This window comes from Danio aesculapii, chromosome 3, assembly GCF_903798145.1.
Source record: "Danio aesculapii chromosome 3, fDanAes4.1, whole genome shotgun sequence".
Classification (NCBI taxonomy): Eukaryota; Metazoa; Chordata; class Actinopteri; order Cypriniformes; family Danionidae; genus Danio; species Danio aesculapii.
Genome location: NC_079437.1, coordinates 13,518,079 through 13,529,522, shown reverse-complemented (window position 1 = coordinate 13,529,522; position 11,444 = coordinate 13,518,079). Strand labels below are relative to the sequence as shown.

General features: G+C 36.2%; 1 protein-coding gene across 1 annotated transcript; it reads left to right on the top strand.

The window, feature by feature from the left end:
- The first annotated feature begins 2,076 nt into the window (after positions 1 to 2,076).
- antkmt (adenine nucleotide translocase lysine methyltransferase) lies at positions 2,077 to 10,330 on the top strand. Its single transcript, XM_056453187.1, has 7 exons — positions 2,077 to 2,244; positions 5,694 to 5,758; positions 5,831 to 5,994; positions 6,113 to 6,217; positions 7,192 to 7,332; positions 9,660 to 9,710; positions 9,825 to 10,330. Exons 3-7 carry the CDS (start codon positions 5,833 to 5,835, stop codon positions 10,005 to 10,007), a joined length of 642 nt encoding a protein of 213 aa, XP_056309162.1. The 5' UTR covers positions 2,077 to 2,244; positions 5,694 to 5,758; positions 5,831 to 5,832; the 3' UTR covers positions 10,008 to 10,330.
- Positions 10,331 to 11,444: the final 1,114 nt, after the last annotated feature.

Genomic DNA, 11,444 nt, shown 5'->3' with positions numbered 1-11,444 from the left:
GTAGGGCTGTAGGAGTAGCACAGAATGCTAAAATAGCGTCCAAACATTGCTATTTCCACAGCGCTTGTTCTGTTTCTGTATTTGGGATTCCAAAGGACACGACACAAAGAGAGAAGAGCTTACAATTTAATTTTAGTTATGTTCCAGAGAATTATAATAAATATATAGCTAGCATTTGACAAAGGAGAACTTCCAGAATCTCTCCCAGTTCAGTGCTGGATTCAGCTAAAAACTCCTCCAACCATAATAGAAGAAGCTGTGAATTGTGAGCCACAAGCTGTAAGTGTTTTTATTTGTTCAAATTGATCTATTACATGCACAGTGTCTAGTGTTAACAGTATGTTGTAGTGAGGAATTAAACAAGGATGTAAAAAACGGTAAATGCTGTTTGGCACCGCTAACAATTTAGCTACAAATTCATATTTACCGCTGTAAACACCCACAATCTTCAGCAGCGCTGCAGTGTCTCTTTATGCGTCCAACGTCTGATAGATGCAATAGTGGTAAAGTCCAGACAACGTCAAGCTGTCACATCATTAGACATTGATATTTGGTTACTTTTAGGTTGTGTTAGAAAGTGACCAAAACCCAACGTTGAGCCAACATCTTAAACCAACGTCATTATTGACATCAAATACTGACATTTAATCGTCAGGTTTGGCAACCAAAAACCAACATCTGATAGACGTCATAGTGGTAACGTCCACACAACATCAAGCTGTAACATCATTAGACGTTGATATTTGATTAAATTTAGGTTGGACGTTGGGCACTGACGTCGGCCTGACATTGGGTTCTGACCTCAATGATTTTCATTTTGAAACAAAATGCAACATCCCCACGACGTTGGGGTAAAATGTCAATATGATGTCATATTGACTTCCTGTGAATGCTGTGATAAAGCAGCATAATAGATTTTTTTATTATGCAGCTCAAAATAACAGTTACAGGAATAGTTCACTTAAAAATGGAAAATTTACACGCCGGTTTGAGTTTGTTACATGAAATTATGAATTTGAAGAACAAATCGACAGCCATTTTAGTTTTGTCCTGTGTTAATGTATACCGGTTTCTTCAAAACTATTTCTTTTGTGCTTACTTGAAGGTGAGTAAATGAGTACATTTTAATTTTTTTACGGCTGAACTATATCTTTATATCTTGTTTATTCATGTCACAAATAGTCAAGCTCATTCATAATCTGGATTGAATATATTTGATGGATGGTGTCTGTCTCCCACTGGACGAAATCTAAAGCAAAACAACTGAATTTCTGCCTGAATCCGATTCACTTGACTTTCGTTATCATAAAAGCAGATGTGCTGGATGGAAAAAGGCCATCATGCTATGCACAGGTGTTTTTTAATATAATATTTTTTTTTGCCTGCTAAAAAAAACATTTTTCATATATTCTGCTCCACTGACGCCAAAACCTGATTTTTACAGTTTCATGTTGGCGTTTAACGTGTAAATGTAATTTGTCTGAAATGGGATCATATTTTACAATTAAATACATGCAACAAATGTCAAAGATTTGAATGATATGTTGTAAGAGTCTTTGTAATGATGGTGTTTGTTAAGAAAAAAGTCGTTGAAGTTTGAAATGAAAATAAATGGTCAGTGTGCTCATATGAGAATTTTTTTAAAATAAGTGCGCCACCATCTGGACAAAGAGATCAGTGCAGTCAGAATTACTCCTGTAGGACACTCGTGTAGATTAATAAAAGAACAAAAATCATCAGTAGAGAAGCTATACATTACTATAAAAACAAAACATAATTTAACTAGATTTGTATTCTAATTATAGAATAAACACTTAATAATTTGGAGATTTAAAGGAAATATATATATATTTTATAATCAGTCAGGTATAGTTAGCTTGGACCTTGGACACATTTTTAAATGAGGGAGAAAGACTGAATTTTTTTTTTTTTAGAATTTATTTATTACATTTATTTAACTATACACCAATATACAACTGTATTATTATTATACGATATAATATACTACTATAGTATACTAATTTGTAGTTTTTTAATCACTTGTTTCAGAAGTTGCCACATCAATAATAACTATATTTGTTGTTAGGCAAAACAAAATGCTGAAAGAAAAAAAGAGCTAAATATAGCAAAAAAAATAAAATAACAGTCGTCTTTTATTTTGAAATGACCAAAACAGGGTGTTGACGTAGTGCACTCTACAGCTGACTGTCTCCGGTTGCTATGTTTATGTCGGTTAAAGTGAAGGTTAGTTGGATGTTTCTGAATGCTTGTACAACATTTGTTAGACTTTTTTTTTTATATCACTTGTTATAAAAGGGTGTTTTTAACATGTTCAGTGTAGTTTGTTTTACTAAGGCGACATTCTTGAGCTCCTAGAAAAGTGAAGGTTTCCTTGCTGACAATTGTGCCTCTGATTATGTAGTGTACTCTATGCACAGAGCCGTTTCTTTTAGTCATAACGTTAATATGTTTTCCAGAATTAGCGTTAACCTACTGTTCACCGTTGTAGACTAGACATACTGTGGAGGGCTTGCTGTATGTTTGAGAAGACATGTCAATGAAATGCATAATAAAGTCGCTTAAATGGCTTTACTGTGAATAAAGGTATTTTTGTAGTGCGTTAAAAAGGCTATTACGTTATACATTCAAGTGTTATATAAGAAAATTGACTAATGTCCATTTTGACTATATCCAATTCCAAGTATCAGGGACGATTTTAGGATTTTCATTTTAGAGGGGCTCAGCTCCTGAGGTAAAAAAATAATTATATATATACATTTATAAGTAGTAATTTAATAGTAAGAAATTAATAAAAGTTAAAAGGTTTCAAATCCCTGCTGAAAAAAACCAGCTTAAACCAGCCTAGGCTGGTTGGCTGGTTTTAGCTGGTTGACCAGCCTGGTTTTAGAGGGGTTTTGGCCATTTCCAGGCTGGTTTCCAGCCATTTCCAGCCTGGTCTTAGCTGGTCAGGCTGGAAAATGACCAGCTAAATCCAGCTAAAAAACAGCTTGACCAGCCTGGTTTAAGATGGACATAGCTGGTTTTGGCTGGGCTCCCAACCTGGCTAGGCTGGTCAAGCTGGTTTTAGCTAAGACCAGGCTGGAAATGGCTGGAAACCAGCCTGGAAATGGCCAAAACCCCTCTAAAACCAGGCTGGTTGACCAGCTAAAACCAGCCAACCAGCCTAGGCTGGTTTAAGCTGGTTTTTTTTCAGTAGGGATGGTAGGGTTGTATGCTAAACTAGCAGTATTCCATTGTACTGCAAAAACAGAGATAGCCATTTGAGTTCTGACTGAGCCAAATAGGCTCAACACACCTGTTTACCGTAGTAAAAACCACTTTCTATATTTAAGTCCATTTTTTGTTTCTATGTATTAAATAAATAAAACGGCCACTTTTCTAATAAGACGGCAAATTTAAATATATATTTTTAAACCTACAGGCTGATTGACATGTGATCTGAATCACAATAATAAATACAAATATTTTCAGTACAAGACAACATATGATGTTCTATCTCTGTCAGTGACTCTGACAGTTAAAAAGAGTACATTCACTAAGTGCTTCTGTCACTGTTTTTAATCCTTTCTGTGCAAGACTGTATGGTATAGTTAATGCCACATGCACTAACACAAAACGTGTTTTATATTGGTAGTTAATTTTGAAAGTAAAATACTGAAATGTTCGATAAGAGCCACGTTTTTACCCAGACATTTAAAAAAAAACGTATTTTGGTAATCACAGTAATAATCACAATACTGTGAGACCATGAAATTGTGATATTTTTATCCAAGGTTATCATACCCTCTGAATCGTATACTGACCCATGCCTGCTGCTAGGTGTTTAAGGCCATCATACAGTACCATTTCAGTCATCGTACAGTAAACATTCGTCATCTTCTCATCAGTGACATGCCTCTCAACAGTCTCTGGGTCAATGTGTGTAAAGATTTTGGACATCTACTTGGACTTTTTTAATGCTTCCAAACAATTTGCTGCAATTATAAATCGCCCATGTCTTGAGGTAGTTCAGTATGATGCGATTTGATTGGACAGGAATCACAGGGTCTGATTTTTCTAACCTCATAGACAAGAAAAATAAAGTATTGGAGTAAAAGTACCAATACTGCACAAAAAAAATTTACTCAAGGGAAAGTAAAAGTACCCATTTTTAAACTACAGAGTAAATAACTATTTCTGAGAAAAACTACTCAATTACAGTTGTTTGAGTATTTGGAACTTGTTGCTTTACATCACTGCATCCTATATATACATAGGTGTAGGTATGCATGTATTTGAGAAATTGTTTATTTATATTCAGATAGAAAATATGTATATAATAGGGTTGCACAATATATTGTTTGAGCATCGATATTGCAATGTGTGTGTCCGCAATATTCACATCGCAAAGTTGAGTTGGGGTTATAGATGAACAGAAACCACAGGTCAAAACTCGTGAGATTTGTGGAGACTCTGCAGAATTTAAGCATAATAATAGAGTAAAAGTTTATTATCTGCATGTGTTTTTAAGGCTGTGACTGTGTGAGCATTTCAAGAGAGTTCAAAGTGTTTTAACAGAAAATAAGGAAGTTTAATAAAAATTAATTTTATTGAACAATTTATATGGTGAAGACTATGCACTGTTAATTTCCAATTGATTATTTCTGTAACCGAATACTGTTAGACTCCCCAGAAAACCATAAATCACTGTTTATTTCACTTTAATTTTTACTACATTGTATTTATTTATGACTGTAGTTTGTTTATTATATGTGTATAATAAATTACATTAAAATATTTATATTTCACTCATATATATATATATCTGTGTGTGTGTGTGTGTGTGTGTGTGTGTGTGTGTGTGTGTGTGTGTGTGTGTGTGTGTGTGTGTGTGTGTGTGTGTAACGGAGGCCAGCTAGTAAATGGTGTGCAGGTAAACCTCACTGCTCTGACCTCTAAAGGAGCTCTAGCGACAGATGCTAGAGGCCATGGTCTTTAGCCCCCTTTTTAGAGCAACCGACTCGCATGCGGAAGGTCGCTGGTTTGATACCAGCTCGGAGTGGGTTGGTTGGCGTAGGACTGGCGAGGTTATTTATATATTTATATTGCAGAGAAAAAAATATTGCGTTGTCAGATTTTTCCAATATCATGCAGCCCTAGTATATAATACAAATTCTACATCAATTTAAATATAAATGAAACAAAATTATTTTGTACAGTTTTGCTTTTATCACATATACATAATAAACATTTATAATACACTCACATAAAAAACTTTATTTTGCATGCGATTAATCTTTGCCCAGCACTAATATAATTATAATAAAAGAGAAATCAGTTTCAATTTCATCTTCTAATCTGTTTCAATAATCAACCCTGCTAAATAGTGTACCAGATCTGTTCAGTCAAAAGAATACTGTAGGCAGAAATGACATATGCTGTAGTAGCTGTGCTGTACAGTTCATGACAGTATTTGTCTTTGATTTGACAATGAATTGATCCTCATGTTAGCTGACAGAAACAAAATGATGACTCTTCTTCATAAACTAAATTGTACCAACACATTCTGAGCAGACAGAAAGTTCAGTAGCTCTTTGTTCATTAAAAACAATAGATAATAAAATGTAAATCTTAAAATTCAGCTTGTGATTGAATTTAATCAAATATAAACCTTGTCATTATATAACCTTCAGGTCCAAACCTGGACCATTAACCACTAAGGCATTTTTCGGGGAGCAGTTGTCAACCAAATGCACAGGTATGTTTGCAATACTAAAAGGTGTAATATAAAATATGATATATTTTAATTCAGACATCTTTATTTTTCCAGCCATGGAAGACGACATACAAGAGGAAGTGCTCTCAGAGTTCAGAGAGAAGCGTCTCGGTGGCTGGCAGATCTTGCAGCTGACGGCAGCAACAGGTCTGACGGTTTATGCGGTCTGGGCAGGAATTTTAATGCCAGGGTTTCGTCGAGTGCCGCTCAAATTACAGGTGAGATTTAAAGAAAATGCGTGTTTGTGTGTGTGTGTGTGTGTGTGTGTGTGTGTGTGTTTGTGTGTTAATACTGCATTAATAACTGATGTATTATTAATAATTGCTACTGTTTCAGGTGCCCTACATACCAGCAAGCAAAGCTCAAGTGTCTAATGTTATGACTCTGATGAAGGGAAGATCGGGAGGCATCGCTGATCTGGGATCAGGTGATGGTAGGATTGTAAGTTGTAGGTTTTTCATTTAGTTTGGGATTAGGACAATGCTTTATTTGGTGCATTCCCTCGTCAAGCCATGTATATACACACACACACACGTGTGTGTGTGTGTGTGTGTGTGTGTGTGTGTGTCTGATTGGCTATTGTATACCTTTTACTGCTACTGTTGATGCTAAAGCTAATTTGTACTGTTCTTATAAGTCTTGTAAAAACACAAGCCAACATTTCAAAAATATCTTCACACAGACAGCAAGATACTTTCTAAAAAGTATTTTGCAGATATAAAAATAAACTAATTACACTCACTGGCCACTTTATTAGGTGCACCTTACTAGTACCAGGTTGGACCACATTTTGCCTTCAGAACTGCCTTAATCATTCCTGGCATAGATTCAGCAAGAGACTGTAAATATTCCTCTGAGATTTTGGTCCATATTGCATCATATAAGGCATTTGCACCCACAGAATTTCCCCTCACTGGATGTTTTCTCCTTTTCAGACCATTTTCTCTGTAAACCCTAGCGATGGTTGTGCATGAAAATCCCAGTAGATCAGCAGTTTCTAAAATACTCAGACCAGCCCATTTGGCACCAAAAACCATGCCACGTACAAAGTCACTTAAATTACCTTTTTTCCCCATTCTGATGCTCAGTTTGAACTGCAGCAGATCGTCTTGACCATGTCTACATGTCTAAATGCATTGAGTTGCTGCCATGAGATTGGCTGATTAGAAATTTGCATTAACGAGCAGTTGGACAGGTGTACCTAATAAAGTGGCCGGGAAGTGTATCACATATTTTTTGATATGCTGTAATAAATTTGAACATGTATATAGACATTGCATGAAACAATAGGTCACGAATATTTACCTGCAAGTTTTGGAAAAGTCATGGAAAAGTCCTGGAATTTTAGTAGTAAAAATGTGAATGAACCCTGACAGTAGTGCACATGCTGATGTGTGTGTTGTAAATGTTTGCAGGTGTTAGAAGCTTGCCGTCGGGGTTTCTCTCCAGCCGTTGGTTATGAGCTCAATCCCTGGCTTGTTCGTCTTGCACACTTTCATGCGTGGAGAGCCGGACACCACAGCAGTGTTTCATATCGACGAGAGGACCTCTGGAAGGTACCGTGAACATTAAAACACTCAAATTTATATATTACACTACACTCAGACATAAAATATACAATATAGCATCTCAAAAAATTCCTCAGAGAACTTATGTATAAATTATACATAACATTCCTCCAACATCTGGACTGTAATACTTTTTCTCCGTTGAGGGAGTTGATCTATTTGGTTCATACTTCCAGAATGGTTTTTATTCAATTCAATTCATCTTTATTTCTATAGCACTTTTACACTGAAGATCGTGTCAAAGCTGATTAACATAGAAGTTCTAGTAAATTGAAACAGTGTCAGCCCAGTTTCAGAGTTGAAATTCATTTCAGTTCAAATTTCACTGCTGAAAGTTCAAACACTGAAGAGCAAATCATCGATGCGCAGCTCCACAAGTCCCAAACCAAGCAAGCCAGTGGCGACAGCGGTGGGGAACAAACGTTACCAATTGACAAAAGTGAAGGAAAAAACCTTGAGAGAAACCAGGGCACGACCATTTCTCCTCTGGCCAAACTTTTTGTGAAGAGCTGCATTCTAGGCGCTTGACGCTGGAGAGCGCTGGACGTCCATCGTGAAGAAACTGCATGTGTGTGAGTAGGTCACCGGCGGGTGTACAGGCTGGCCCACAAGATCAATGCGGAAACTCCTCTGTCACTGGGGTCTTTCAGGAACTAGTTTCATGCTCTCCACTCCGCCATGATCGCCATAGCATCTGCTCAAGATACGGCCTGGTCCAGGATTATGGTGACCTCTAGAAGTCCTCAATGGTTGGCATCATCTCTTCACAGTACTTGGATCATGCTTTTAAGTCTTTAATTTTGTTTTTGTTACTTTGCATCTGTCTGTAGGTTTTTAAGGGTTTTAAACCGGTTTAAGTTGAGCTTTATTGTCATTCTGCTACATGTGTGGTCATAGAGTGGAATGGAATGTCATGTTTCGCAGGACCATGGTGCTACATATATAAACATAATCATAAATATAAACACAACATTGGATGTAAGAGCTATTTTAAACCTAGACATAACTAACATGTTGGAGCAATAATCTAACTATACTAACTACTAACTATACATATACTATAAATACCTAAACTATACACATAACCTAAGACTGATTATATATAAGTACTTTTACATAATATGACAGAACAATATTGTGCAAGGTATTTTAAGGTTAAAGAAAACAAGAAGTGCATCATGATTTGTGATACATGCAAAGGCAAGAAAAGAAAGAAATCCGTGTGCCAACATCTCAAAAAATCTTAAAGGTAGGTGCTCGAGCGAGCCAAACATTATTAAGACAGAAGTAAACAAAACCAGCTCATTGCCACTTTAGCTCTCAAAAGACAATTTAATTTTATATTTTGTTTGTTTCGACTTTTCTGGTAATTTAGGGTTAATCATTGTTTGCAGGTGTGTATTTAGTCCTTGTAAGATGGAGTGTAAGTAAAGTGTCCGGTACATACAGAGAGAAAATGTTTCTACAGGTGGTTTGTCAAACCCACTCACCTCAGAAATGCACAATGTTATTTTATATAGATATGGAGTGATTTTACGAACATATATGGTGCAAATGTGCAAAAACTGGTGTAAGTGTGTATTAAAGTGGTTTGACAAGCCCACTCACCAGTGTGAGGTAAGGTTGTCACTATACTGGAATTCGGTGCCAATCGATACAAAAATTTTAAAAACGTCCATTTCCCGTTAACATTTGAGCGCTACTGAGCACGTTCTTAAACAGCGCTGATTTGCCGTTGGGTTCACGTGCTCAACGGAAATGACTGTGATTTGGCTGTGAAGGTCATCAGTTCACTGAACTCACCACTGTTTACTGAGTGTAACCACAGATACATGGACATTGAAGCATTTCAAAGTCACGTCAATCAGCTGTTTTGTCTATGATCTGACATATGAGCGATCCGCTGAGAAATCGCGACTTTAAAATGCTCTAGTGTCCCTGTATCTGTGGTTATATGCAGTAAACAGCGGTGAGTTTGGTGAACTGATGACCTTCACGGCCAATCACAGTCATTTCTGTTGAGCACGTGAACTAAATGGCAAATCAGCGCTGTTAAAGAACGTGCTCAACAGCACTCAAATGTTAGCTGGAAATTTCAGTATCGATTGGTACCGAATTCCAGTATCATGACAACACTAGTGTGAGGTACACTCAGAATTGTGTAATGATTGAGTTTCTTACTTCTGATGAACACAAGAAGAAGATAAATAGAGGAATATATGAAAGCAGCATCCATTGACTTCATTCTCATAAAAAAGAAGAACATTATCTATAAACAAAGTAATATGCTTGTATTTGTGTTTTTGCATTTCCAGGTTGATCTCTCAACATATAAAAATATCACCGTATTTTTAGCCCCTAGTGTGGTAAGTATTGCAGTGAGTTCTGAATTATTTAATAATATGTAATAATTTAATCAGTGCATTAATTTGCATGGTAATACAGAGCGTCATGTACCAAATTCATTGTGTGTTTATCAGTTAAGTCTTTTACAAAAGAAGTTGCTGGCTGAGCTTCCGGAAGATGCTCTGATTGTGGCGGGACGTTTTCCCTTTCCTGATTGGACGGCTAGTAAAGTAGAGGGTGAAGGTGTGGACAGAGCGTGGGCCTATCAGATACAAGAACTAAGAAAATGCTACGAGTCAAAAGATAAACATGTCTGATAATTGTGTTTTAACCCTCCGATTTCATATTTTATTAGTTCTTATCATATTTTACAGAATTATTACTATTTTTAAATATAATATATATATATATATTAATAATGATCTCAATTTTAAGTTACACAACACACAACTCTCTCTGTGTGTGTGTGTGTGTGTGTGTGTGTGTGTATGTGGGAGTTTCTTAAAGGGTTCGAGGCATATACTGTAGCCGTAGAACACTTCCTGTTTTTAAACGTGACCCAGATTATGTTATGTGTACCGTCTTTCAAGTATTTCTCTTTTATAGAAAAAGGGAAATAAAGCACATACATTGTGAGTCATCTGTGCTTATTGTATTGTTTGAGATAAGTGCATGCTTTTGAATGTTTACCTCTCAATCTGCTGTCTTACTCAACATCTACATGGCTTGCATAATGTGAAGCCGTTAAGCAAACCACATTAAACAACAAGCAGCGAGAGAGTCGCAAGTGCTTCCCTTTCATGCTCAGAAAGACTGACTGGTTCTCACAGTTCAAGAGGAACATCTGACCCGCAGAAACAAAATGTACCAGAGAAATGTATGATATTACCAGCTATTTTTTTCTACAGTTTGCCTATGTGTATGTTTGCAAAGCAGTTTGATCAGCGCTTAATGCACTCACACACGTGTATATATATACAGTATATATAAATAATATATTAATAAGAGCAAGACATACTCGAAATGAACATTATTTATTCTAAAACATGAATATTTCTAAATCAATCAGTTACAAGATATTAGTATGTTTTAGAAGGTGACATGGTGGCGCAGTGGCTAGCATCATCGCCTCACAGCAAGAATGTCACTGGTTTGAGCCTCGGCTGGGTCAGTTGGCATTTCTGTGTGGAGTTCGCATATTCTCCCGTGTTGGTGTGGGTTTCCTCCAAGTGCTCCGGTTTCCCCCACTGTACAAAGACGTGCTATAGGTGAATTGGGTAGGTTAAATTGGCCTGGTCATCCAGGTTGGGGTTTGAGCTTTGGGCTAATGACCCACCTCATAAACACGTGATGTTACGAAACACCAACATGGTGCAGCTAAATATCAACTTCAATATGAATGGTCCTGGGAGTAAGTAAGTATGTTTTAGATCTGTTGTTTGATGACTTGTATTAAATATAAATGCAAATTTATTGATCTCTGGAAATGATAAAAGCAAAATTCCTCATTATTATTTGACCTGGCCTGTAAATTATCTCCAGTTTAAAATATCAATAACCTTATTTTTTTGTAGTGTTTTTGAACAAACCATTTAAAGGAAAAGTAAAAAAAAGTATTTTAAAAAGTGAACAAAAGGTTGTAAATATTTAAATAAATAAAAACTACTGTTTTATTTATCAGCGGGCAAAAATGACACCAATAAACATGACAAAACTGCTAATTAGTTTGATGTCAATTAACTAAAATTATGTCA

Bases quoted from the DNA above. Each gene is read 5' to 3' on its own strand.
- antkmt (XM_056453187.1), top strand. From the start codon at position 5,833: ATGGAAGACGACATACAAGAGGAAGTGCTCTCAGAGTTCAGAGAGAAG. The intron at 5,995-6,112 runs GTGAGATTTAAA...CTACTGTTTCAG, and splicing joins GAGTGCCGCTCAAATTACAG to GTGCCCTACATACCAGCAAG. The intron at 6,218-7,191 runs GTAAGTTGTAGG...AAATGTTTGCAG, and splicing joins GATCAGGTGATGGTAGGATT to GTGTTAGAAGCTTGCCGTCG.